The following is a 24,085-nucleotide window of genomic DNA, read 5'->3' as shown; positions in this document are numbered from 1 at the left end:
ACATTAGGCAAATCCATAGAGCCAGAAAGCAGATGAGTGGTTGCCGGGGTCTGTGGTTAGGAGAGAATTGAGAGTGACTCTACCAGGCATGGGAGTATTTTTTTTCTGGGATGACGGAAGTGTTCTGGAGCTAGGCTCGGGCTCTGGAGCCAGGCAGCCTGTGTGAAAGCTCAGGTCTCATTACTCATTCGCTTTGTGACTTTGAGCCATGTTCCTACCTCTTCTGCGCCTCAGTTTCCTTTTACAATGATGATGATAAGAGTGCCTGGGCTTGTTGTGAGGATTCAGATAGTTAACATATGTAAAGTGCTCAGGAGAATTTCTGGCCAGTGGTATATACTATTTTTTTCCCATTATAATGTTTATGACTTTAAGAAAATTGATATATAATAGTTGTACATATTGTTGGGGTACATGTGATATTTTGAAACCTGATAGCTATTTTGAAATATATAATAAATTATAGTCAACTTTAACTTCCCTACAGTACTGCTGAATACTAGAATTTATTTCTACTATCTAACTCTATGTTTGTACCCATTAGCCAACATCACTTCATCCCCCGCTCCCCCTTCCCTTCCCAGCCTCTGGTAACCACCATCCTACTCTCCACCTCCATGAGATCCACATTTTTAGCTCCCAGATATGAGTGAGAACATTTGATATTTGTCTCGCTGTGCCTGGCTTATTTCACTTAACAAAATGACCTCCAGTTCCATCCGTGTTGCTGCAAATGACATGATTTCATTTTTTAAATGGCTGAATAATAGTCCACTGTGTGTGTGTGTGTGTGTGTGTGTGTGTCCACATTTTCTTTATCCATTCATCTGTTGATGGACACTTAGCTTGTGTGATAGATATTTCATAAGTGACCCTGATCACCCTGTCCCCCACCCTTGCTTATTTCTGTCCATAGCATTAGTCATTTTCTTTTTCTTTTTTTCTTTTTGAGACAGGGTCTCTCTGTTGTCCAGGCTGAAGTGCAGTGGCACAATCTCAGCTTACTGCAACCTCCACCTCTGGGCTCAGGTGATCCTCTCACTTCAGCCTCCCTAGTAGCTAGGACTACAGGTGTGCCACCACACCCAGCTAATTTTTTTTAAAATTTTTTTGTAGAGACAAGGTTTCACCATGTTGCCCAGGCTGCATTCATCACTTTCTAACCTACCCTATGATAACTTGCTCATATATGTTGCTTGTAGCCCATCAACCCCTACTAGAAGGCAGGGATCTAATTCATTTGTTTGCTGCTAGATTCCAAGCACCCCAAACAGTGGCTAACACAGACAATGCACCCCACCACACTTTCTGAATGAGTGAACAAATGGTTGGCACTTCTGGCCAATGGCACTGGGCAGCCTGGATGGAAATGAGATGCACCTTTCACTGAACAGCTTTTTGCACCATTTTCTGTTCTACCATGTGCTCAGTCCTTTTCATAAAGGTGAAAAGTGAAAAATGAAATACAGAAAATAAGAATACTTGACCTGAGGGAGAAGCTGGTAGCATTAAACAGTAAGACTTTAGGCATCAGTGGAAAGCATGTGATCTAGAGAGAAAAGTGAGGATGTGGCTGCGGGCCACCTTTAGACTTTTAGCCCCTGAGTAAAAAGTGGAATGACACCTCAGGAATGGCACTCAGTCCTGCTCTTGAAGCACAGTGTGTACACAGGTTAATAAGAAGTTTGTTTGTTTGTTTGAGATGGAGTTTCACTCTGTAGCCCAGGCTGGAGTGCAATGGCGTGATCTCGGCTCACTGCAACCTCTGCCTCCCAGGTTCAAGTGATTCTCCTGCCTCAGCATCCAGAGTAGCTGGGACTTTGCCACCATGCCCAGCTGATTTTTTAATATTTTTAGTAGATACAGGGTTTTGCCTTCTTGGGCAGGCTAGTTTTGAACTCCTGACCTCAGGTGATCCGCCTGCCTCAGCCTCCCGAAGTGCTGGGATTACAGGCTTGAGCGCCTGGCCTAACAAGAAGTCTCAATAAGATCTTTCATATTGTGCAATATGTGTTCTGTACTTACGGGTACAATGAGAAATTTTTCCATGGCAAAAGGCCCGTTTCCAGGCACAGTAAACAGAAGAGCTTGCAGAGGGTTGTTGCCCACTTCCCACTGCAGCATGGATAGGCAGGTGGCCACAGTGGACGGGATTCCTCAGGCAGGGACAGAAGGTCTGTCACCACCGCTAGCAGTGCCCTTCCTCATTCCTTAATAGGCTCCGGAAACCTAATAAAGATTGCAGGATGCCAAATACAAGACTAGACTCCAAATGAACTGTTTTGTAAATGTATTCCAACTAATTTAGGGTAAAACTCTGCTCTAAGTTGTCTTTGAGGTCTCTCTACCTCTTTCCTTCCTTCTGCCTTAATACCTCTCTGCTCTCTTCTGCTAGGAAAAAAACAACTGATGAGTCACCAGCTTCTCGGGTAATGTATTATCCTTTTCAGGAGCTTTTGCATGAAAAAAGAGGTCAAAAGGAGAGAAAGAAACAACAATGATAATGTTGGTGATGATATTAATAATACTAATAATGATGACCATAGCTGATAATAACTGCGTGTCAGCTATTCCGCTAAAAAATGGATACGATTTCTCTCATTTAGTCCTCCAACAATTCTATGAGGTAGATATCACACCTGTGTTACAGATGAGGAATGAAAAATCACATAACAAGTGGCAGGTGAAGGCAGATTGTCTCTAAAAATTTTTGCTCTAAGGAATTTTTTTATTTTTGAGACAGTGTCTCTCTCTGTCAGCCGGGTTGGAGTGCAGTATTGTGAACATGGCTCACTGCAGCCTTGACCTCCTGGGTTCAGGTGATCCTCCCACCTCAGCATCCCAAGTAGCTGGGACTATAGGCACACACCGCCACACCCGGCTACATTTTTATTTTATTTTATTTTTTGTATTTTTTGTAGAGACAGGGCTTCACCATGTTGCCCGATCTGGTTTTGAACTCCTGGCTTCAAGTGATCTGCCTGCCTCAGCATCCCAAAGTGCTGGGATTACAGGCATAAGCCATCGTGCCTGGCTATGTAAGTTTCTCAAGTAGAACCTTTGATTCTGTAGGAAGACAGCTGGGGGGGAGTCAGACAATCACAGCAACCCTCAGTAGCGGCGACAATGAGAGTTGAGGCTTGAAACTTCAAATAACCCACTGTGTCTATGACTGCCTAGGTTCAAATCTTCAGTCTGACATTCTTAAGATTACCTGGGGGCGAGTCACATCCTCTCTCTGTGTTTGAGATTATGGTTAGAACTCATCAAGATAATGCAAACAAAGTACTTACAACAGTGCCTATGAATACATACATGAAGCACGCAGATGCTGTGTACAGGTGCTCCTCAACTTACAATGGGGTTATTTCCTGATAAACCCATCGTAGGTCGAAAATAACAAAAGTCAAAAAAGCATGTAATACATTTAACCTACTGCACATCATGGCTTACCTGAGCCTACCTGAAACATATTCAGAACACTTGCAATACAGTATTCAGTAAATTACATGAGAAATTCAACACTTCATTATAAAATGGGCTTTGTGTTAGGTGATTTGGCCCAGCTTCACGAGGGAGTAGTATCTGCACATCGCTAGCTTAGGAAAAGATGACGATTCCAAATTTGACATATGGTTCCTGCTGAATGCATGTCACTTTCTTTTTTTTTTTTTTTTTTGAGACAGAGTCTCACTCTGTTGCCCAGGCTGGAGTGCAGTGGCGCAATCTCGCCACCACGCCCGGCTAATTTTTTGTATTTTTTAGTAGAGACAGAGTTTCACCGTGTTAGCCAGGATGGTCTCGATCTCCTGACCTTGTGATCCACCCACCTTGGCCTCCCAAAGTGCTGGGATTACAGGTGTGAGCCACCGCGTCCGGTTGAATACATGTCACTTTCACACCATTGTAAAGTCAAAAAATCATGATAAACCATTGTATTAGGTTGATGCAAAAATAATTGCATTTTTTGCTATTAAAATAATGGCAAAACCCGCAATGACTTTTGCATCCCTAACAAGTCATTGATGGTCTGCATTTTGATTACTACAAATCCCTGCTAAGTATTAGAAAACCCATAATTTATTTCTAGCTTCCCAAATAACAAAGCTGCTCTTTTACCTAATTTTATAATGTAGTTGTTGATCCATTCTCTATAGAATTTTTATCAAAAAAGTGACATAATCAAATTTTGAAGGTAGACACGCCAAATCCCATTTCCCTAACATGACAATTATTTTTGGTTTTGCGTATTGCCTTCAATTTTTGCTAACTCTGAGAAGCGACGTGGAAAGGAGACACTGTACCAAATCAGTTTGGGTTTTTGTCACACTCTCACAAAGTAGCTGCATGACTTTAATGAAGTTACATAACTGCCCTCTGTCTTCGTTTTCCAAAGTATAAAATGAAGGGTTTAGGCCAGATGATCTTTAAGATCGCTCTAGCTATAACAGTCTATGATTTTGCCTATAATCTACTTTTTTTTCTTTCATAATCATGGTTCAGTTGTATATAGAAGGTACATGTAAAATAATGTTTACAAAGTTAGTTAATTTCCTAAACTATGTTTGGAAAATAAAATTTCACATATAACGTGTTCTGCGAAGGTAAGGTTACAATAAAAAGCCCCAGGAATTTCAAAGATAGATGCCAAAATTACCAAAAAGATATAAAAATTCATATCTTAATACATTCACGATATATGTATGTTTACAACTAAAGGATTTATAATTCAGTGCATTAATTGTAAGGAATATATTAAGTTTGACAAGCCCATTCTAATCTTTGTGGATTGCTTCCTGTCAATACCACTTCATGGAGGGATAAACTATTTCCTCCTTCGTTTCAAATGCAGGATAGCTTGGTGATGGGCCAGGCACGGTGGCTCACGCTTGTAATCCCAGCACTTTGGGAGGCCGAGGCGGGCGGATCACGAGGTCAGGAGATCGAGACCACGGTGAAACCCCGTCTCTACTAAAAAAATACAAAAAAAATTAGCCGGGCGTGGTGGCGGGCGCCTGTAGTCCCAGCTACTCGGAGAGGCTGAGGCAGGAGAATGACGTGAACCTGGGAGGCGGAGCTTGCAGTGAGCCGAGATTGCACCACTGCACTCCAGCTGGGCGACAGAGCGAGACTCCGTCTCAAAAAAAAAAAAAAAAGAATAGCTTGGTGATGAAATAGCTCTTCCATATACACATAAAATTGTATAAGTAAAGAAGCACTTTGAAGGATTTTCTTGAGATATAAAGGGCAAATAAGTAGGACTTTTAAGGAGCCAAATATACAGTTATTAATGTAAATATGAAAATGTTACAGCAGTGTAGTTTTTCCTTATGGTATTATTGATTTTTTAAATTTCTCTATAAGAACATCAAAATGGGAAAAACAAGAAAGGCACAGTTCTACCTGACATAGATTGGCAGAACTATGTCAGTGTAAATGTCTAAAATGTCTATAACTATTAATGCAGTGAATCAGTCACTCTCTCCCCCACTGCCACTCACCATGTAACCTGGTATAACCTTTCTGGAGGTGATCTGACAATACTAATCAAGAGTTTAAATATGTTCCTACCCTCTAGTCGGGTAATTCTACTTACAGAAAAGTGTATGAAGGAAATAATAAGTGCACAATTGCTTTGCCACACTTATTATATATAAGTGTAAAGAAATGGGAACATCTAAATGACCAGAAATAGAAGAATAGCTAAATAATTGATGCTACACATATATGGAATTTAGGTATATATGAATATATATTTATGATACATGTGTATGTATATCATATATCATATCATAATATAGATAACAAGAGTGCTCATTACTTCTGGCTTAGTCATTGTTTCTAGGTTTTTCAGTGAACAGAGGACCTAGGAGATATGTCTATACATGTACATATACACCCTAAGTTTATATCAACTCTCAATTCAAATTCAGGACCACAGGATTTCTGCCTAACCTCCTCCATGTTACATCTATATTCCCTTCCTCTCATGCTGAGAATCCTGCTTCTCAAGGACAGCAGGCATAATAAGATTAGAATATACCACAATTAGGCCGGGCGTGGTGGCTCACACCTGTAATCTCAGCACTTTGGGAGGCCAAGGTGGGTGGATCACCTGAGGTCAGGAGTTCGAGACCAGCCTGGCCAAAGTCAAATCTACAGAACAAGGTGAATTCGAAGAAGTCTAGTTTCTATCCCTATCCCCTCCACTTTCTTTCCTCCATTTTTTATAGGTAACTACTATTAATATTTTGTGATGTGAATCCTCCTATTCTTTGTTTTCTAATATAAGCAAATGTATTTACATGTGTGTGTGTATGCATGCATATATGTGTGTATGTATATACATTTACATATATATCCCTTCTGACCTGTATGGTAGCATCATAGACTCACATTTCTCCCCCCATTTTTTTTACTTGTAATATATCCTACAGATCAATCCATAATAAGCATATTTAAAGATCCTACTTCTGGCCAGGCGCAGTGGCTCATGCCTATAATCCCAGTACTTTGGGAGGCCAAGGCAGGCAGATTGCCTGAGGTCAGTAGTTCAAGACCAGCCTGGCCAGCCTGGTGAAACCCCGTCTCTACTAAAAATACAAAAATTAGCTAGGCATGGTGGTGTGCGCCTGTAATCCTAGCTACTCAGGAAGCTGAGGCAGGAGAATCACTTGAACCCAGGAGGCGGAGGTTGCAGTGAGCCGAGATAGTGCCACTGCACTCCAGCCTGGGCAACAGAGTAAGACTCTGTCTAAAAAAAAAAAAAAAAAAAAAACCTACTTTCATTTTATAGCTACACAGACTCCATTGTGTGTAGGTATCACAGTTTATTCAACCAGTCCTCTATTAATAGACATTGGGGTTATTTCTAGTCTTTTGGTATCATAAATAATTTCTGTCCTAAGGTTTTGTATTATATGTATATATATTCACATCTTAAATATAAGTATTTTTTACTATGTGGAAATATTCAAGGTGAGCCTATGCCATCTTGTACCAAATAGCAGGAAAGCTATCAAAAACTGCTAGGGTTGTGTCAAAAGATGTCAGGAACCAATCTGAAGATGCTATCACAGACCAATGAGGATAATTTAAGCATTAATAAGAATAATAAATAATATTTACAGAAGCACGTTAAATACATTTCAATGAATGAGTTCAAATTATAATTACAATAGAGAAAACAAAAGTTACTTAAAAATAAGACAAAGCAAACACCACTGGCACATGCCAGGAAATCAACTTAAGGAATGATAGATTAAAATATTACCATTTTTACAATCCTTAATGAACTAATGGATCTAGGTAACATCACAAAAGAAGAGATTTTTATGTACCACCTAATGGCAAAATACTCCACTCCCTAGGAAGCAGTCTTGCCAAAAAAAAAAATATATATATATATGAATCTGATTGAGCCTGTACAGAGGAATATGTTGAGCTATATCATAGGAATGCAATCAGAAACATCCAGACTGTGGGAAGTTCTACAGGACAAACAACTTGGTTTTTGCAACAAATAAGTTATGAGGAAAAAAATGAAATTAAAAGAGATTTAAGGGATTTAAATTAAAAGAGATTTAAGGGACATATCAACTGACTTCAGTGCATGAACCTTATTTGGATCCTGCTTCAACAAGCAAACTACAAAAGTAAGTTATACTTTGGGAGGCCGAACAGGGTGGATCACGAGGTAAGGAGTTCGAGAACATCCTGGCCAACATGGTGAAACCCCATCTGTACTAAAAATATAAAAATTAGCTGAGCATGGTGTAGTGTGCCTGTAATCTCAGCTACTCGGGAGGCTGAGGCAGGAGAATCGCTTGACCCCAGGAGGTGGAGGTTGCAGTGAGCCAAGATCACGCCACTGCACTCCAGCCTGGGTGACAGAGTGAGACTCCGTCTCCCCACTCCAAAAAAAAAAAGAAAAAAAAGAAACAACAACAACAACAAAAGTAAGTTATAGGATTTGTGAGACAATTAAAAATTCCAACACTGAATATTTCATACTACTAAAAAATTGTATTGGTTAATGTAGATATGATAATGGTTATGTTTTTTATAAGTCTTTATCTTTTAAAGATTCATATTGAAATATATATATTTTAGACAGGGTCTCAGTCTGTCACCCAGGCTGGAGTGGCACAATTGTAGCTCACTGCAGTCTTGAACTCCTGGGCTCAAATGATCCTCCCACCTTATTCTCCCGGTAGTTGGGATTACAGGCACTCACCACCACACACAGCTAATTTTTTAATATTTTGTAGAGGCAAAGTCTTGCTATGTAGACCAGGCTGGGCTCAAACTAATGGCCTCAAGTGATCCTCCTGCCCCAGACTCTGAAAGTGCTGGGATTATAGGAATGAGCCACCACACCCGGCCATATCAAAATTTATGGATGAAATAATATAATACCTGAAACTTGCTTCAAAATAAAATGAGATGGAGAGAAGAATGGGATATTGATGGCCTATACATGAGGTCCATCTAGACATGGGGTCCTTTATGCTTTCTGTCTACTTTTCCTTATGTTTCACTTTTCTATAATAAACCATTAATATGCATTTATATGTCGTGAATATTCTGGTGTGTGTATGTGTGTGCATGTGTGTGTTTGTATGTGTGTATAAATTTAAAACAAAATTTTAATGATGATATCTCTGAGTGATAGAATTATGGGTGACTTGCTGATTTTTATTTTCTTCTTTTTACTCTGTATTCTATATTTTTATACTGCACATGTATTGCCATTTTTGCAATTCAGCTATAATTCACTTCTGATGCAGTGAATAAAATAACTTTGTCCAGTACTCTTTAAACATAATTGGGCAAGGCTGATTATTTAATATTCAATTACATTTAGTTTTGATTGGGTACAGATCATAGTTTATGAAAATATAGCTCTAAAGTAAGGTTTGAGGTTTGGAAATTCTGTCATTTGGTGTAATAGGATAATCTTAAATTTATAGCTTAGAAGTAAACAGTTCATTTTTTTCTCCTTTTTACATAACACAAAAACAACAGATCCAGTTTGGCACAAACTTTCCCCTCCAAAGTCACCTTTGTGCTGAAATCCAGCACCTCAGGTTTCAGTCAAGCAGTTTGCAGATGAGAAAAGTTTTCTTAGCAAAATTTTCTTATGGTTTTACTATAGTGTTAGTTCCCGGTAATTTGGCAGAGTGCTGTTTTCACAGCTAAGTGAGTCAGAGGGAAGGCTGCTCCTCCTGATTTTCTGATATGCAGAGAGGACAGGCAGTTATCAAATCAAATCACTCTTTTTGTGTCACTGAAATAAATGTAAGGCCATGACAGCAGATGCAATTAAAGAAAAATATAGTTAACGGGTATTTGTAGTTTATTACTAGTTAATACAAGATACTGAATGATTTATCATTCAATTATGAAAAAGTTATTCCTTTAAGGTCAATAAACATTTTTTAAACCACTTACAAAAACAAATCTATTTTATAATTATATCAACATCTGAATGTTCTATTATCAGATAATTGTCCCTTCTTCATTTATTTTGAAATAGACATTTTATTTATCTAATCTTCCTTCTTCTGCTTGTTCACGTGTCATTTTCTCCTAAATAAACCCTTGTCAGCTCCTGTTATGAAATCTATGAACAGATTATCATGGAAGCACTTTTTTGCTCTGAATGTAGACTTTAAAGCGAAATCATGGATAGATTTAGTTATTCATTTGAAAGTGAAGCTTTGATTTAACAAATGGCTAGAAGCAGACAATTTTGATTTGGGTCCATCTGTCCACTTGAGTTTCCATGGATTATTATATACTGCACATAAACTCAATCTTCACTTGCAATTATGTTCCAAGCTTTGTGCTAAGTATTTTCATATGCAATCCCAAGTATTTAGTACAATGACTTTGTGAAATAGCTATTTTATTATTTTTTGTTTGTTTGTTTGTTTGTTTGAGACAGGGTCTTGATCTGTCACCCAGGCTGGAGTGCAGTGGTGCCATCATAGCTCACTGCAGTCTTGACCTCCTGGGCTCAAGGGATCCTTTCACTTCAGCCTCCTTAGTAGCTGGGACTACAGGTGCATACCACCACGCCTAGCTAATTTGTGTATTTTTTGTAGAGACAGAGTTTTGCCATGTTGCCCAGGCTTGAAATCATTATTTTAGAGACAGCTTGAGTTGCTTGCTCAAGGTCACACAGTCATTGAGTTATTCCAGATTTTGTTGCCACTTTTAAGTTATGAACAATGGTGATTGAGAGTGTTTGTAACAGTCCTTGGTGCCTAGTACTGAGCCTTGTACTAGAAAGGATGTCAAATCAGTTCAAAGGATGATAGACATCTATCTGGTTGCAAAAACAAGAGGTACAAGGCAACTATTGGAGCAAAGACGGGGCCGGCTGAGGTGGAGCATGCTTTCTCTCATGCAGAAACCAACTTAAGTGAGAAGGAAGAGGGAAGTCCGTTCTTCACAGCAGCAAAGCAGCGCTAGCCTTCTGCCTTGATCTTTTAACAAACTTAGGAAGGTTCCAACATCTTCAAGCCTAGGAATATACAGTGTTTTAATTTGATGACCAGCAAACTAAAGGTCAACCTGAGAAAGTTGATTCTTGACATACTTCCAACAAGGGTCACTTGTTTCATCCCAATGGACTCAAAGTTAAGAATTAAAAACCTCAACTGTAGTAAATTACATGTTTGAAAAACGGAGAGTTCTAATTATACGTACATCCCAAATGCCAGTGGGGCCCACTCTATTCATGTACTCATAGCTTTATGAAAAACTGTTTGTTTGGAATGTGGTTTTTAAAAGTAATTTACCTTCAGGTTTAGTTGAAGAATGGAATATGTGAGAAAAGAATTTTCCAACTTTTGTTGACTCAGCAATGAAAAGGAAAATATGGTTATATGAATATGGCTACTTGTTGATCTCAGACACTTGAAATTTCATTTGCTAAATGCTAAATCCAATTATAAATTTCAAACATAATTTCCAAAACATACCCTTGTTCTAATACTACAGAACCATCTCTATGGGCATCAACTGGGCATCAAATTAACTATTCCTATAAGGTTACACTAGAGTTGCTACTAGGAACATTTCATTTGCGGAGACATAAAGACAGGTTACATGATACTTTGTAAGTGGACTTGAAGTAAAGGATATTAGAAATAAATAGGAACAACAAAAATAAAACATGACTAAACCAGCTCTCCTGCCACCATCAAAACAAACGTTTCCAAGGAACTGAAGCCAAGAAAATAGAAATCCACAAACACAAAGGCCAAGATAATCAGTTGAATCTACTAAATCTCCATAAATGACAAAACAAAACGCTAAAAACCAAGCCATACCAAAACCCCACCTGCGTTGAAGAATACCAAACAACACTGACCTTTTCTGCCCCACCGCCTGCCACAGAAATCTGAGCCTGTGGCTGATTTTAAAATGACCAAATCTCCAAAAATTCTGAGAGATGGCCATTTTAAAGACACAATATCTTCGATCATATAGGTCATGTCCACATTAACATAAGTAGTAATTATTAAAGAAGAAGGAATCTCCTTCATTCGTTTTAAAAACCAATTCTTTCTCAGATTTGCCACACAGCCAGACCAACTTAATTGTTAAGGTACAATAATATTAGATTGAACTATTTTTCTCTTTCTTCTTCTTTTTTCTTTGGAGACTGGGTCTCACCCTGTCACCCAAGCTGGAGTGTAGTTGCACAATCGTGGCTCACTGCAGCCTCGACCTCCTGGGGTTCAAGTGATTCTTCCACTTCAGCCTCCCAAGTAGCTGGTACTACAGCTGTGCACCACCACTCCTGGCTAATTCTGAATTTTTTTAGAGACAGGGTCTCGCTATGTTGCTCAGGCTGGTCTCAAACGCCTGGGCTCAAGTGATCCTCCCACCTTGACCTCTCAAAGTGTTGGGAGTACAGGCATGAGTCACCGTGTCCAGCCCTGAACAGTTTTTCAATCCAATAATTTTTATTATGGAGAGAAAGCTGGGCAATTTAAACAACTATGTGCTTTATTTCTCCATTTCGGTATTCCATTCTTGCTAATATACAGGTATTGAATTTAACTTGTTTCATTCTTAATGTTTTATGTCTTGTCTTCTTCTTTTTAAAAAAATTTAAACCAGCCAAAAGGCTGCAGGGTAAGTGTTGGTGGCTAGTTCCTATGAGTAACAAGTCATAGTCCATAGAGCCCAGGATGCTGGCCTGGAGAACAGGCCAAATTCTGCAGATGCGGTAGTTCATGCCTGTAATCCCAGCTCTTCGAGAAGCTGAGGGGGGAGGATCACTTGAGCCCGAGAGTTGCAGGTTACAGCGACCCATAATTACGCCACTGCACTCCAGCCTGGGAAACAGAGCGAAACTCTGTCTCAAAAACAAAACAAAAGAAAAAATTCTGACTGCCCTGAAAAAAACCCTGAATACCTAAAACATAGAAAATCTAAAGCTTGTGCCATAATGCTTGTCAGTGGTTAAGTTCACGCGTGTTACAGACTTCACCATAGCCCTCCCACCATAGCACCATACCACAGATGCAGGAACTACACAAGTCTCCTTGTATCCACGTGACCATTTCTTCTCATTTGGATGCAGTATCTGCTAATGAGCAGGGTCACTTGAAAGAGAACTGAACTTGGAATCAGAGTCCAAGTGTGTCAGTTCCAGCTCTTTGGGGAACTAGACAAGGCAATTTAGTGCAGTGGATCAGTGTCTGCCTGCTAAAGTCAGACTGTGTGGGTGGAAATCCTGATTTTCCACTTTCTAGCTATGTGACTGTAGGCAAATCTCTTAAATCTTGTGACTTGGTTTTCTTATTTGTAAAATGGTGGTGATATCAATAACAACCTTAGAGGATTAGATGTCTTAAGATGGTTTAGAACAGAGTCGCAGATATTCTAAACACTCAGTCAATGTGGGCAATTATTATTACTAGCTATATGACCCTGAAGAGCTCACCTAAGCTCTGTAAGACTCTATTTCATCTTCTGTACAAGAAGGGGTCACAATCTCACATGGCCTTTATGAAGACTGAATCAACTCAAGTAACATACATGTGGAAGCTATTTTTAAGACATCATCAATGGCTGGGGGCAGTGGCTCACACCTATAATCCCAGCCCTTTGGGAGGTCGAGGCAGGTGGATTACCTGAGGTCAGGAGTTCAAGACTAGCCTGACATGGTGAAACCCTGTCTCTACTAAAAATACAAAAAAAAAAATAGCTGGGTGTGGTGGCAGGTGCCTGTAATCCCAGCTACTTGGGAGGCTGAGGGAGGAGAATGGCTTGAACCCAGGAGGTGAAGGTTGCTGAGATCGCGCCATTGCACTCCAGCCTGGGCAATAGAGGGAGGACCCATCTAAAAAAAATTAGTAATAATAAAAGTAAATAAATAAATAAAACATAATCAAATATCAGATGACTCCTTCAACCTAGCAGAATCAGTTCCTTTCTGTTCTTTGCTTCCATCATACTTAAAAAACATACACGCAACTGCTATAGCACTTGTCACAAGGTACTGTAAGGATTTGCCCACCTGTCTTCTCCCCCACTGACAGCACAGCCTCCAATTCACCTCTGCATCCTTCACACATTGGACATACCTGGCACAGGACTGGTACTCAATAAATATTTGTTTAAATGAATATCGTTCAAACAATTGCACAGGAATTCTCAAGGCCTTTGCCGGGAATGATGGATTATCACTTTTGCTGAGGGTCCTCAGTAGACCACCCAGAAATGTGCTTTTCTTCAGGCACAATATATTGAGATTCTGTCATTTCAGATCCCGCCAATGTTGTATTTGTTGCATTTGTTCATTCTTTTCACTTAATAAATAATTAGCAAGCACCTACTGTGTGCCAGGTCCTATGCTGGGCTCCATATAGTATACCCAAGTGGCAAATGGCCAGACTAATACAGTTCCTGCATATTACATATAGAGGGAACCTATGTACTATAGAATTATCCACCCTTTGAGATAAACTCCCCGGTTTGATTATTTCATTAGAGTCATAGGATCTCAAGGTGGGAAAGAACGGCTTTCTAGAAGTAAAAGTCCTTTTACTTTACTTTTATTTTCATTTACTTATTTTAGAGACAAGGTCTCGCTCTGATGCCCAAGCTGGAGTGCAGTGGCATGATCATAACTCACTGCAGTCTTGAACTCCTGGATTCTAGTGATTCTCCTGCCTCAACCTCCCCAGTATCTGGGACTACAAGCATGTACCACCATGCTCACCTTAGGGTCCTCATAGAATAATAATTAAGGTTTGGGATCTGACTGCCTGGGTTCAAATCCTAGATCTGCTTTGTACCAAGGTGTAAGACCTTGGGCAAATTGCTTAATCCCTCTAAGCCTCACTTTCTCATCTGTAAAATGAGCTAGTGGGATTGATGTATTAGAAATGACAACCTCATTAATCACGTATTATGGTGCTTGCCATACAGTACACACTATGTGTTTGCTATTATAAACAAATCTATTCTCCTCACTTCCTCACCCCAGTGTTTGAAATTCTATCACAAATGTACCCAGTGAATGGGGCATGACTGCCCCGCTTCCGGGCACCAGGGTCAGGGAATTTACTACCTCCAGTGGTTGTCCATTTGTCTGCTAGGCAAATCTAACAGTTGACCAATGTTAATGGGTTGAAATATACATGCTTACATCTTCCACTCATTGGCCTTCAATCTGCCATTTGGGATTACCCAGAAGAGATCAAATCTCTCCTCTGCCGGATAGACCTCAAACTTTGAAAGGTAGCTACATATGCTAGTTATCACCATCCCCCTTACACACCTACATAAAACCTTGGATCTTTTTGTTATTTCTGAATAACTCTGTGCACCAGATTTCTTATTATCCTTTTTATTTTTCTCATATAATCCTTTGTTGATCAATGTCTCCAAACGTCTGAAGCCCAGAATTCATAAAACACAATAAATGTGGTCTGATCATCAGTGAGTACTAGAGAACTAGTTCCCCTCTTGAACGTTACATTTCTATTAATACAACAAAAGATTGATTTTTTTTAAAGCTACATCCCACTGTGTTGACTCATCATCTTCTTACAATCAACAGGAGACTGTAAATCTTCCTGCCGTGTGTAGCTGTAAGCCATCTCGCCCCCACTCAGTACTTGTACAATTCAATTTGAGGATCTTTGAGTACTTTATATTGGTACCCATTAAACTCTATATTGTTTGATATGATTCATTATTACATTTTCTCAGGATTGGGGTGGGGATAGAATCTGATTGTATCCTCCAACCTATTTGTTATTCTTTCTAGTGTGTGTCATCTGTAAATTTGTTCAGCAGGCTATCAGTGTTATTGTCTTAGTCATCGATAAAAGTGTTCGGGGAAAAACCAGACTTTCATTAGATCCCTAGAGATCCGAATGTGCATCAGCCTCTTTTGTTGTTGTTGTTGTTTTTGTTGTTGTTGGGGGATGGAGTTTCAATCTTGTTGCCCAGGCTGGAGTGCAATGGTGCGATCTTGGCTGACTGCAACCTCTGCCTAGTGGGTTCAAGCGATTCTCCTGCTTCAGCCTCCTGCGTAGCTGGGATTACAGGCGTGTGCCACCACGCCTGGCTAATTTTGTATTTTTAGTAGACACAGGGTTTCTCCATGTTGGTCAGGCTGGTCTTGAACTCCTGATCTCAGGTGATCTGCCCACCTCACCCTCCCAAAGTGCTGGGATTACAGGTGTGAGCCACCGTACCCGGCCTGCATCAGCCTCTTTAAAAAGAAAAGAAAAAAAAAAAACACAAGGTCCAGGTGGGGTGGCTCATACTTGTAACCCCAGCACTTTGCGAGGTTGAGGCAGGAGGATTGCTTGAGGCCAGGAGTTCAAGACCAGCCTGGGTAACATAGCATAACCTCAGCTCTATTTTTAAAAGTATAAAAATTAAAAAGAAAAACTTATTTATTTATTTATTTTTTTTTTTTGAGACAGTCTCGCTTTGTCACCCAGGCTGGAATGCAGTGGCATGATCTTAGCTCACTGCAAGTTCTGCCTCCCGGGTTCATGCCATTCTCCTGCCTTGGCCTCCGGAGTAGCTGGGACTACAGGTGCCTGCCACCACGCCCGGCTAGTTTTTTGGGTTTTTTTTAGTAGAGACGGGGTTTCACAGGATGGTTTCGATCTCCTGACCTCATGATCTGCCCGCCTCAGCCTCCCAAAATGCTGGGATTATAGGTGTGAGCCACCGAGCCCCGCCAAAAGAAAAACTTTTAAAATACATCATTCATTCAATCAAAAAATATTTACTGAGTGCCTTCTGTGTACCAGTTACTACTCCAAGTGCTGAGCATCTAGTGCTGAACAAAAAAATTGCCTGCCTTCACAATGCTTACATTCTAGAGGGGCAGGTAGACAACAAACAAAGAAGTGTTATGAAAAACAAAAGCAGTTATGGGGCTAGAGAAATTTGACAGTGGGGATGGAGTGGTGTTGCCAATAGGCAGTATGGCTAAAACAGAGTTGTTTTTGGAGTGTGGTTGAACTACGCACATCCTGCATTATTAAACTGGCCCAGAGTGGGCAGCAAGTCTTTCTGATTCTCAAAATCCACTTTTTTTTTTTTTTTTTTTTTGAGATAAGGTCTTGCTCTGTTGCCTAGGCTAGAGTGCAGTGTTGTGATCATGGCTCACTGCAGCCTCGAACTCCTGGGCTCAAGTGATCCTCCTGCCTCAGCCTCCCAAGTAGCTGGGTCTATAAGCACATGCTACCTGTAGTCCTAGATAATTTTTTAATTTTTGTAGAGATGGGGTCTTGCTATGTTGCCCAGGCTGATCTTGGATTTCCAACCTCAAGCAATCCTTCTGCCTTGGCCTTCCAAAACACTGGGATTACACGCATGAGCTACTGTGCCCAGCCAAAATTTCACTTTTCTCTATGTAAAGTCACTTTAGAAAATATCAATAGAGCAATGATGAAGAATTTTTTTTTTTTTTTTTGAGATGGAGTCTCGCACTGTCGCCTGGGCTAGTGTGCAGTGGCATGATCTTGGCTTGCTGCAACTTCTGCCTCCTGGGTTCAAGCAATTCTCCTGCCTCAACCTCCCAAGTAGCAGGATTACAGGCGCCTGCCACCATGCCCAGCAATTTTTTGTATTTTTAGTAGAGATGGGGTTTCACCATGTTGGCCAGGCTGGTCTCGAACTCCTGACCTTGTGATTTGCCTGCCTCGGCCTCCCAAAGTGCTGGGATTACAGGCATGAGCCACTGTGCCCAGCCAAAGAATTTAAATACTCATGAAACAGAGGAGAAAATGTGAAAGGATGGAGCTCCTCAGGAGACGTCACAACATTTCTTTGTACACATAGCATATTCAAACAGTTTGAAAACAACTAGACTAGTCAGGACTCCAGTCACATCTTCTGATGAAGACTCCAGAGAGAATTTGAAAAGCATTACTCTACAGGTACAGTACATTGTTGACAACTAAAGAGAGAAAAAACTAAAACGTCAACACTTACCGAATTCCAATCCCCATGTTTTCAAGCATGGAGCAGGTTATGAATCCAATAGTTTATGGAGTCAGGAGGATGGAATGTTTGGATGATCCCAAAACATGGTTTGAGAGTCTGGATATGGAACTCTGGAAAAGAAGCCCACAAGGGACAGATGTGATGTCTACCTCTATTAATTGCCCTCTGCTTGCAATTCTTTTTTTGTTTTCTTTTGAGACATAGTCTTGCTCTGTTGCCCAGGCTGGAGTGCAGTGGCGTGATCTCGGCTCACTGCAACCTCTGCCTCCTAGGTTCAAGGGATCCTCGTGCCTCAGCCTCCTGAGTAGCTGAGATTACGGGCTTGCACCACCACACCTAGCTAATATATTTTTTTTCGGTAGATGTGGGGTTTCACCATGTTGGCCAGGCTGTTCTTGAACCCCTGACCTCAAGTGATCCACCCACCTTGACCTCCCAAAGTGCTGGGATTACAGTAGGCAATGGGCCACTGCACCTAGCCCCCTCTGCTTACAATTCTAATGTTGATAATTTCTTCTAATTTTTTTTATCTTTTTTTAAAAAGAGATGGGGTCTCACTATGTTTCCCAGGCTGGCCTCAATCTCCTGGGCTCAAGCTTCCCAAGTAGCTGGGACTACAGGTGTGCACCTCCATGCCCAGCAATAGTTTTAATGTTTAAATAAAACCCTTTAATGTTTGAGGGACTAGACAAATCTTTGTTGAGTAAAATACTAATTGCTTTCTCTGATTGGAAATTTTATTTATTATTATTATTTTGAGATGGAGTCTCACTCTGTTGCCTAGGCTGGAGTGCAGTGGTGCTATCACGGCTCAGTGCAGCCTCGACCTCCTGGGCTCAAGTGATCCTCCCATCTCAGCCCCCTGATTAGTTGGTACTATAGGTGCACATCACCACACCTGGCTAATTTTTTTTTTTTTTTTTTTTTTTTTGAGACGGAGTCTCGCTCTGCTGCCCAGGCTGGAGTGCAGTGGGGCGATCTCAGCTCACTGCAAGCTCCGCCTCCTGGGTTCACGCCATTATCCTGCGTCAGCCTCCCGAGTAGCTGGGACTACAGGCACCCACCGCCACGCCCGGCTAATTTTTTGTATTTTTAGTAGAGATGAGGTTTCACTGTGTTAACCAGGACGATCTTGATCTCCTGACCTTGTGATCCGCCCGCCCGTCTCGGCCTCCCAAAGTGCTGAGATTACAGGCATGAGCCACCACGCCCGGCCTAATTTATTATTATTATTATTATTATCATTTTAATTTTTTTTTTTTTGAGGTGGAGTCTCGCTCTGTCACCCAGGCTGAAGTACAGTGGCGAGATCTTGGCTCACTGCAAGCTCCGCCTCCCAGGTTCAAACGATTCTCTTGCTGCAGCCCCCCGAGTAGCTGGAATTACAGGCACACACCACCACATCTGGCTAATGTGTTTTTTGTATTTTTAGTAGAGACAGAGTTTTGCCATTTTGGCCAGGCTGGTCTCAAACTCCTGACCTCAGGTGATCTGCCCACCTCGACCTCCCCAAGTGTTGGGATTACAGGCGTGAGCCACCGTGCCCTGCCTTTTTTTTTGTTTTTGTAGAGAGAGACTTGCCATGTTGCCCAGGCTGATCTCAAACTCCTGGGCTGCAGCAACCCTGCTGCCCTGGCCTCCCAAAGTGATGGGATTACAATTGTGAGCCACCACACCCAGCCGGAAATTTAATTTATATTTTCACAATGGTACCTTTGACATTCACATTCATTCATTTCTTGAGCATCTGTTTTTTGTACCAAATACTTTGTTGGTGTTAGGAATACAAAGGTGAATAGAAAAAATAAGGTCCCCGTAAGCACTTACAGGAACCTCACAGGACAGGGTACGGTAGAAACAGGAAAGTCAGCTGTGATAGAGAAGCGTGTTACGAAGAGATAAGTACTGAGAGCCCTAGGAGGTAACCTAACCCAGATTTAGGGGAAATGGGAAGTTAGTAACTTGTACACAGACACTTACAAGGTGTGAAGGAGTTAACCAAATAAAGAGGTGGAAGTCTGTTTCAGGTGGAGGGCACAACATATGTACATTTTGGAAAGAACATGAATGATTATGCATGCTGAGTATGTGAGTACTAAAAGTAGTTTAGAGAGTCTTAGAGTGGTCAGAGATGAGACTGGAAAGGTGAGCAGCACCAAATTATGGAGAAATGTATAAGCCACATTCTCGAGGAGGTAGAATCTGCTGAAAGTCGTGGCGGATTACATGTTGGAGTTTTGAAGAGGGAAAAGTCCAGACTGGAGATCAGGTTTTTGACTTGGACAACTTGGTGGATAGTGGATATCATTCACTAAGACAGCAAAAATATGAAGAGGAAATTGAGGAGATTTTGGAGAGAAGGTGCTGAGTTCAGCCTTCGACGTGTTTGTTTTGTGATGATTGGGGAACATTCAGAGCAACAGCAAGCAGTTTGATCTAGAAATCTGAGGATATCCATTTAGGAGTCATCCATACATGACAGACAACAAGAGACTTCACGGCGATGAATGAGATGCCCTAGGAGGGTGTGTAGGAGCAGAGAAAAAGAGAGAAGCCAGAATAACACCAAAGCTTAAATAAAGGATGGTGTAGGCCAGGTGCGGTGGCTCACACCTGTAATCCCAGGACTTTGGGAGGCCAAGGCAGGCGGATCACGAGGTCAGGAGATGGAGACCATCCTGGCTAACACGGTGAAACCCCATCTCTACTAAAAATACAGACAAAAAAATTAGCCAGGCGTGGTGGCACGCACCTGTAGTCCCAGCTACTCAGGAGGCTGAGGCAGAAGAATCGCTTGAACCTGGGAGGCGGAGATTGCAGTGAGCCGAGATTGTGCCACTGCCCTCCCGCCTGGGTGACAAAGCGAGACTCTGTCTCAGAAAACAAAACAAAACAAAAAAGAATGATGTGTTAGTTCATTCTGTGTTGCTTAAAAGGAATGCCTGAAGCTGGGTAATTTCTAAAGAAAAGAGATTTATTTGGCTCACAGTTCTGCAGGCTGTATAAGAAGCATGGCAGTCATATCTGCTTCTGGCAAGGTCTCAGGAAGCTTTTACTCATGGCAGAAGGTGAAGGGGACCAGGCATGTCACATGACATGGCCAGAGAGAGAGCAAGAGTGAGAAGACGAGGTGTTGCTCTTTTGAACATCAGTGTTCATGTGAACTAATAGAGTGAGAACTCACTCATTACAGCAAGAAAGGCACCAAGCCATTCATGAGGGATCCACCCCCATGATCCAAACACCTCCTACCAGGCCCCACCTCCAATGCTGGGGATGAAATTTCAACATGAGGTTTGGAGGACACAAATATCCAAGCTATATGAGATGAGCAGAGAAAGGACCCCTGAAAAAAATAGTGAGAAGGTGTAGCCAGCGAGGTAGGGAAAAAAGAATTGTGAGGTATCCAGAGAACAAGGGAAAAGCATGTTTCAAGGAGTAGGCTGTGGTCCACAAAGGCAAATGCTATCAAGAGAACAAGCAAGAAAAAGACTAAGAAGCACCCACAGGTGAGTACCATGGAGATATCTGACCAGTTTGGCAGGGAGCAGGGTCCGGGAAGGCAGCAGTCAGGTCATAGTGAGTTGAAGAGTAAATGGAACCAATGGATGCAGACACCTGTTTCAAAAAGTTTGCCTTAAAAGTGGAAGACATAATCCCTAAACTTCCTTTCCAAGGGCAAGGAAGGTGGGCCACCATTAGGCTCACCTCAGAGGATCTCTGAGGTCCCTTACCACCTGCGTGTCAGCTCAGCTGACCTCATGCCAATGCTCTTGAAGGACATGGCCTGTCTGTTGAACAGTAGCCCAAAAACCAGTACTGGTCTTGGCCAAAACTGCAGAGCAAGCCAAATCAGCCTTTTGTGTCCTCCTCCTAAATCTTCTTCTGCACCTGCCCCTGTCCCTAGGCCTCTGAGGTCCACACAGACTTCCTGGTCCATGGCCCACTGTGAAGCATGAATGTGTACCTGAACTCTGAGCAGTCCACTGGTGAGACGACCTACAGAGGGATGAATCTGTTCTGACACAATCGTCACACTGTCACTATCTCTCACTTCTTGTCACAGCCCATGTATCAGGACCAGTCAGAGGGAGAGGAGAGGAGTGTAGTCACCTTGAAGTCTGGAACAAACAGCTGGCTCTGCAGCTGGCCAGGCAGCTATCCAAGCAGGGGGCCTCTCTAGGAGCAAAATCCAGAAGCCAAAATAAATGGGTCAGGTGGAAAGCGGATGACTATAACTGCAAGCAATGCTGAAGGTTGGCCCTGGGAAGTGAAGGTGAGTCAAGGCCTAATGGACGGACACCAGAAGGGGTTTGAACAAGAAGGGAGGGACGGGCGGAGTCCAAGAGCAGGGGCCAGAAATGGGTTAGAGCCAATAGACCACACAGAGGCCACAATGATGCTGTACGGATGGGTCCATCACCACCGGCTCTCTGTTACCCTGAATCCTCCCAGGGTACTGTTTCAGACCTCAGACCTTCACGTGAAATTTCTGATATCCACAATTCCTCAGATCTTATTTCCACGACCCCCCTTCTCCTGCCATCCTATCTCTGTATTCCAGGAAGAAGATAGGAAAGCCCTGGGCCTGGGGTGGGGGGATTGCTAACAAGGTACACATAGGCCTTAGTGGTAACTAACCTGAAACACTGCAGGAATAGGTCCCCCATCCTAAGAACCAGGAGTGGAAGTGAAGTCCTGGCACAGTTAATTTAGGCCCTAAATCAGTAAGAAAGCTAGCAGCATGACTTGATTCGTGGAAACATTATTTCTAAGTTGTAATCATTCCAGATGACTTAGATTTTCCAAAAAGCATACAATGACTGAACTGAAAGGCTTAACTGTCTTCAGTTTGTGATTATAGCACAGAGAGGAGATAAAGAACAGTGGTAAACATCACATACAGATACACTATTTCTGCCTGTGCACAGATAGGCTAGGCTGTACAAACTGAGTTTTCAGCTGAAGAAATTTTTTTTCATTTCACTCAAGTCAATAGTCACTTACCCGCTGAATATTGCTTAAAGCAGAGTTTTCATCTAATTCTCATTTAACGAGCTTGAAAAGGCAAAACTAAATAATAATACCTCATTTGTGTGTAATGCTTGTCTTTCAAAGAAGGCATCATAACCCATTTTAGACTATCTAATTTACAGTAACAACACTTTCACAATGTAAATACTAGCAAGGGCTATTATCATTTTACAAATTATGCATGAAAGAGACCAAGGCACCTGGAAATGAAATGACTGGTTCAGTGTAACTTCCACTTCAGAGGTGTTACGGCTGGTTTATTTTTAAAATTTTTTATGAAAAATTTAAAAACCATGACTAATGAAATGATGCTTCAAATAAACATATTTATTAAGGTGTACCTTGTGCTCCAATTTTAAAAGAAAAAATATTTTGCTTAAAAGAGATAACAAGGACCAAAATGTTCATGTGTTCCGGCCGGGCGCAGTGGCTCATGCCTGTAATCCCAGCACTTTGGGAGGCAGAGGTGGAGATGGGTGGATCACCTGAGGTTTGGAGTTTGAGACCAGCCTGACCAATATGGAGAAACCTTGTCTCTTCTAAAAATACAAAATTAGCTAGGCGTGGTGGCACATGCCTGTAATCCCAGCTACTCGTGAGATTGAGGCAGGAGAATCGCTTGAACCTGGGAGGCGGAGGTTGCGGTGAGCCGAGATCGTGCCATTGCACTCCAGCCTGGGCAACAAGGGCGAAACTCTGTCAAAAAAAAAAGAAAGAAAGACAAGACAAGACAAGACAAGGACCAAAATGTTCATGTGTTCTGGCTGGGCGTGGTGGCTCACACCTGTAATCCCAGCACTTTGGGAGGCCGAGGTAGGTGGATCACCTGAGGTCAGGAGTTCAAGACCAGCCTGGCCAACATGGTGAAACCCCATCTCTACTAAAAATACAAAAACTAGCCGGGTACGGTGGCACATGCACGTAATCCCAGCTACTTGGGAGGCTGAGGCAGGAGAATGCGTTAACCCAGGAGGCGGAGGTTGCAGTGAGCCGAGATTGCGCCATTGCACTCCAGCCTCGGCAACAGAGCAAGACTCCATTTCAAAAAACAAAAACAAAAGCGAAACAACAAAAAAAGTTCATGTTCACAGATCACATCTCTCTCACAAATCTAGAATTAAACCAATCAATTCCTGCTACCCAACTCTGATGTTCATCAGCAGGATTCCACAATCTTGTGCCACACACAGTACAAGTCACTGGATGGATCACTCCTCTTTCCATACACATTACGTTGCAATAATCTTGTCTCAACTGGATGTGGAAAAAACCATTATATGTACAAATTCTGCATATATGTAAAGTCATTGACACTCTTTTTCTTTTATTAGCTTCAGTTTGGGGGGTAACATTTTTCTGATCTTTTTATATATTCATTCATTTACACTCTCCAGCCTTCATGCAACTATTCAACAAACACGATTATGTGCTCAAACTGTACAGGCGCTATTCTAGATGCACAGGATAGAAATAGGATTAAGGGCCAAGTGTGATGGCTCGCACCTGTAACCCCTGCATTTTGGAAGGCCGAGGTGGGTGGATCACT

General features: G+C 41.7%; 1 protein-coding gene across 1 annotated transcript in view; it reads right to left on the bottom strand.

The window, feature by feature from the left end:
- The window catches only part of MKLN1 (muskelin 1), a 417,262-nt gene that overhangs the window by 364,808 nt on the left and 28,369 nt on the right, over window positions 1-24,085 (bottom strand). Inside the window, exon 2 of the mRNA XM_032761758.2 lies at window positions 17,494-17,615. Within this exon, the coding sequence (XP_032617649.1) occupies window positions 17,494-17,522 (29 nt within the window). The 5' untranslated portion in view covers window positions 17,523-17,615. The remainder of the gene's footprint in view (window positions 1-17,493; window positions 17,616-24,085) is intronic.

This window comes from Hylobates moloch, unplaced genomic scaffold, assembly GCF_009828535.3.
Source record: "Hylobates moloch isolate HMO894 unplaced genomic scaffold, HMol_V3 SCAFFOLD_1, whole genome shotgun sequence".
NCBI classification, from domain to species: Eukaryota; Metazoa; Chordata; class Mammalia; order Primates; family Hylobatidae; genus Hylobates; species Hylobates moloch.
This window is presented reverse-complemented; position numbering and strand designations above follow the sequence as displayed.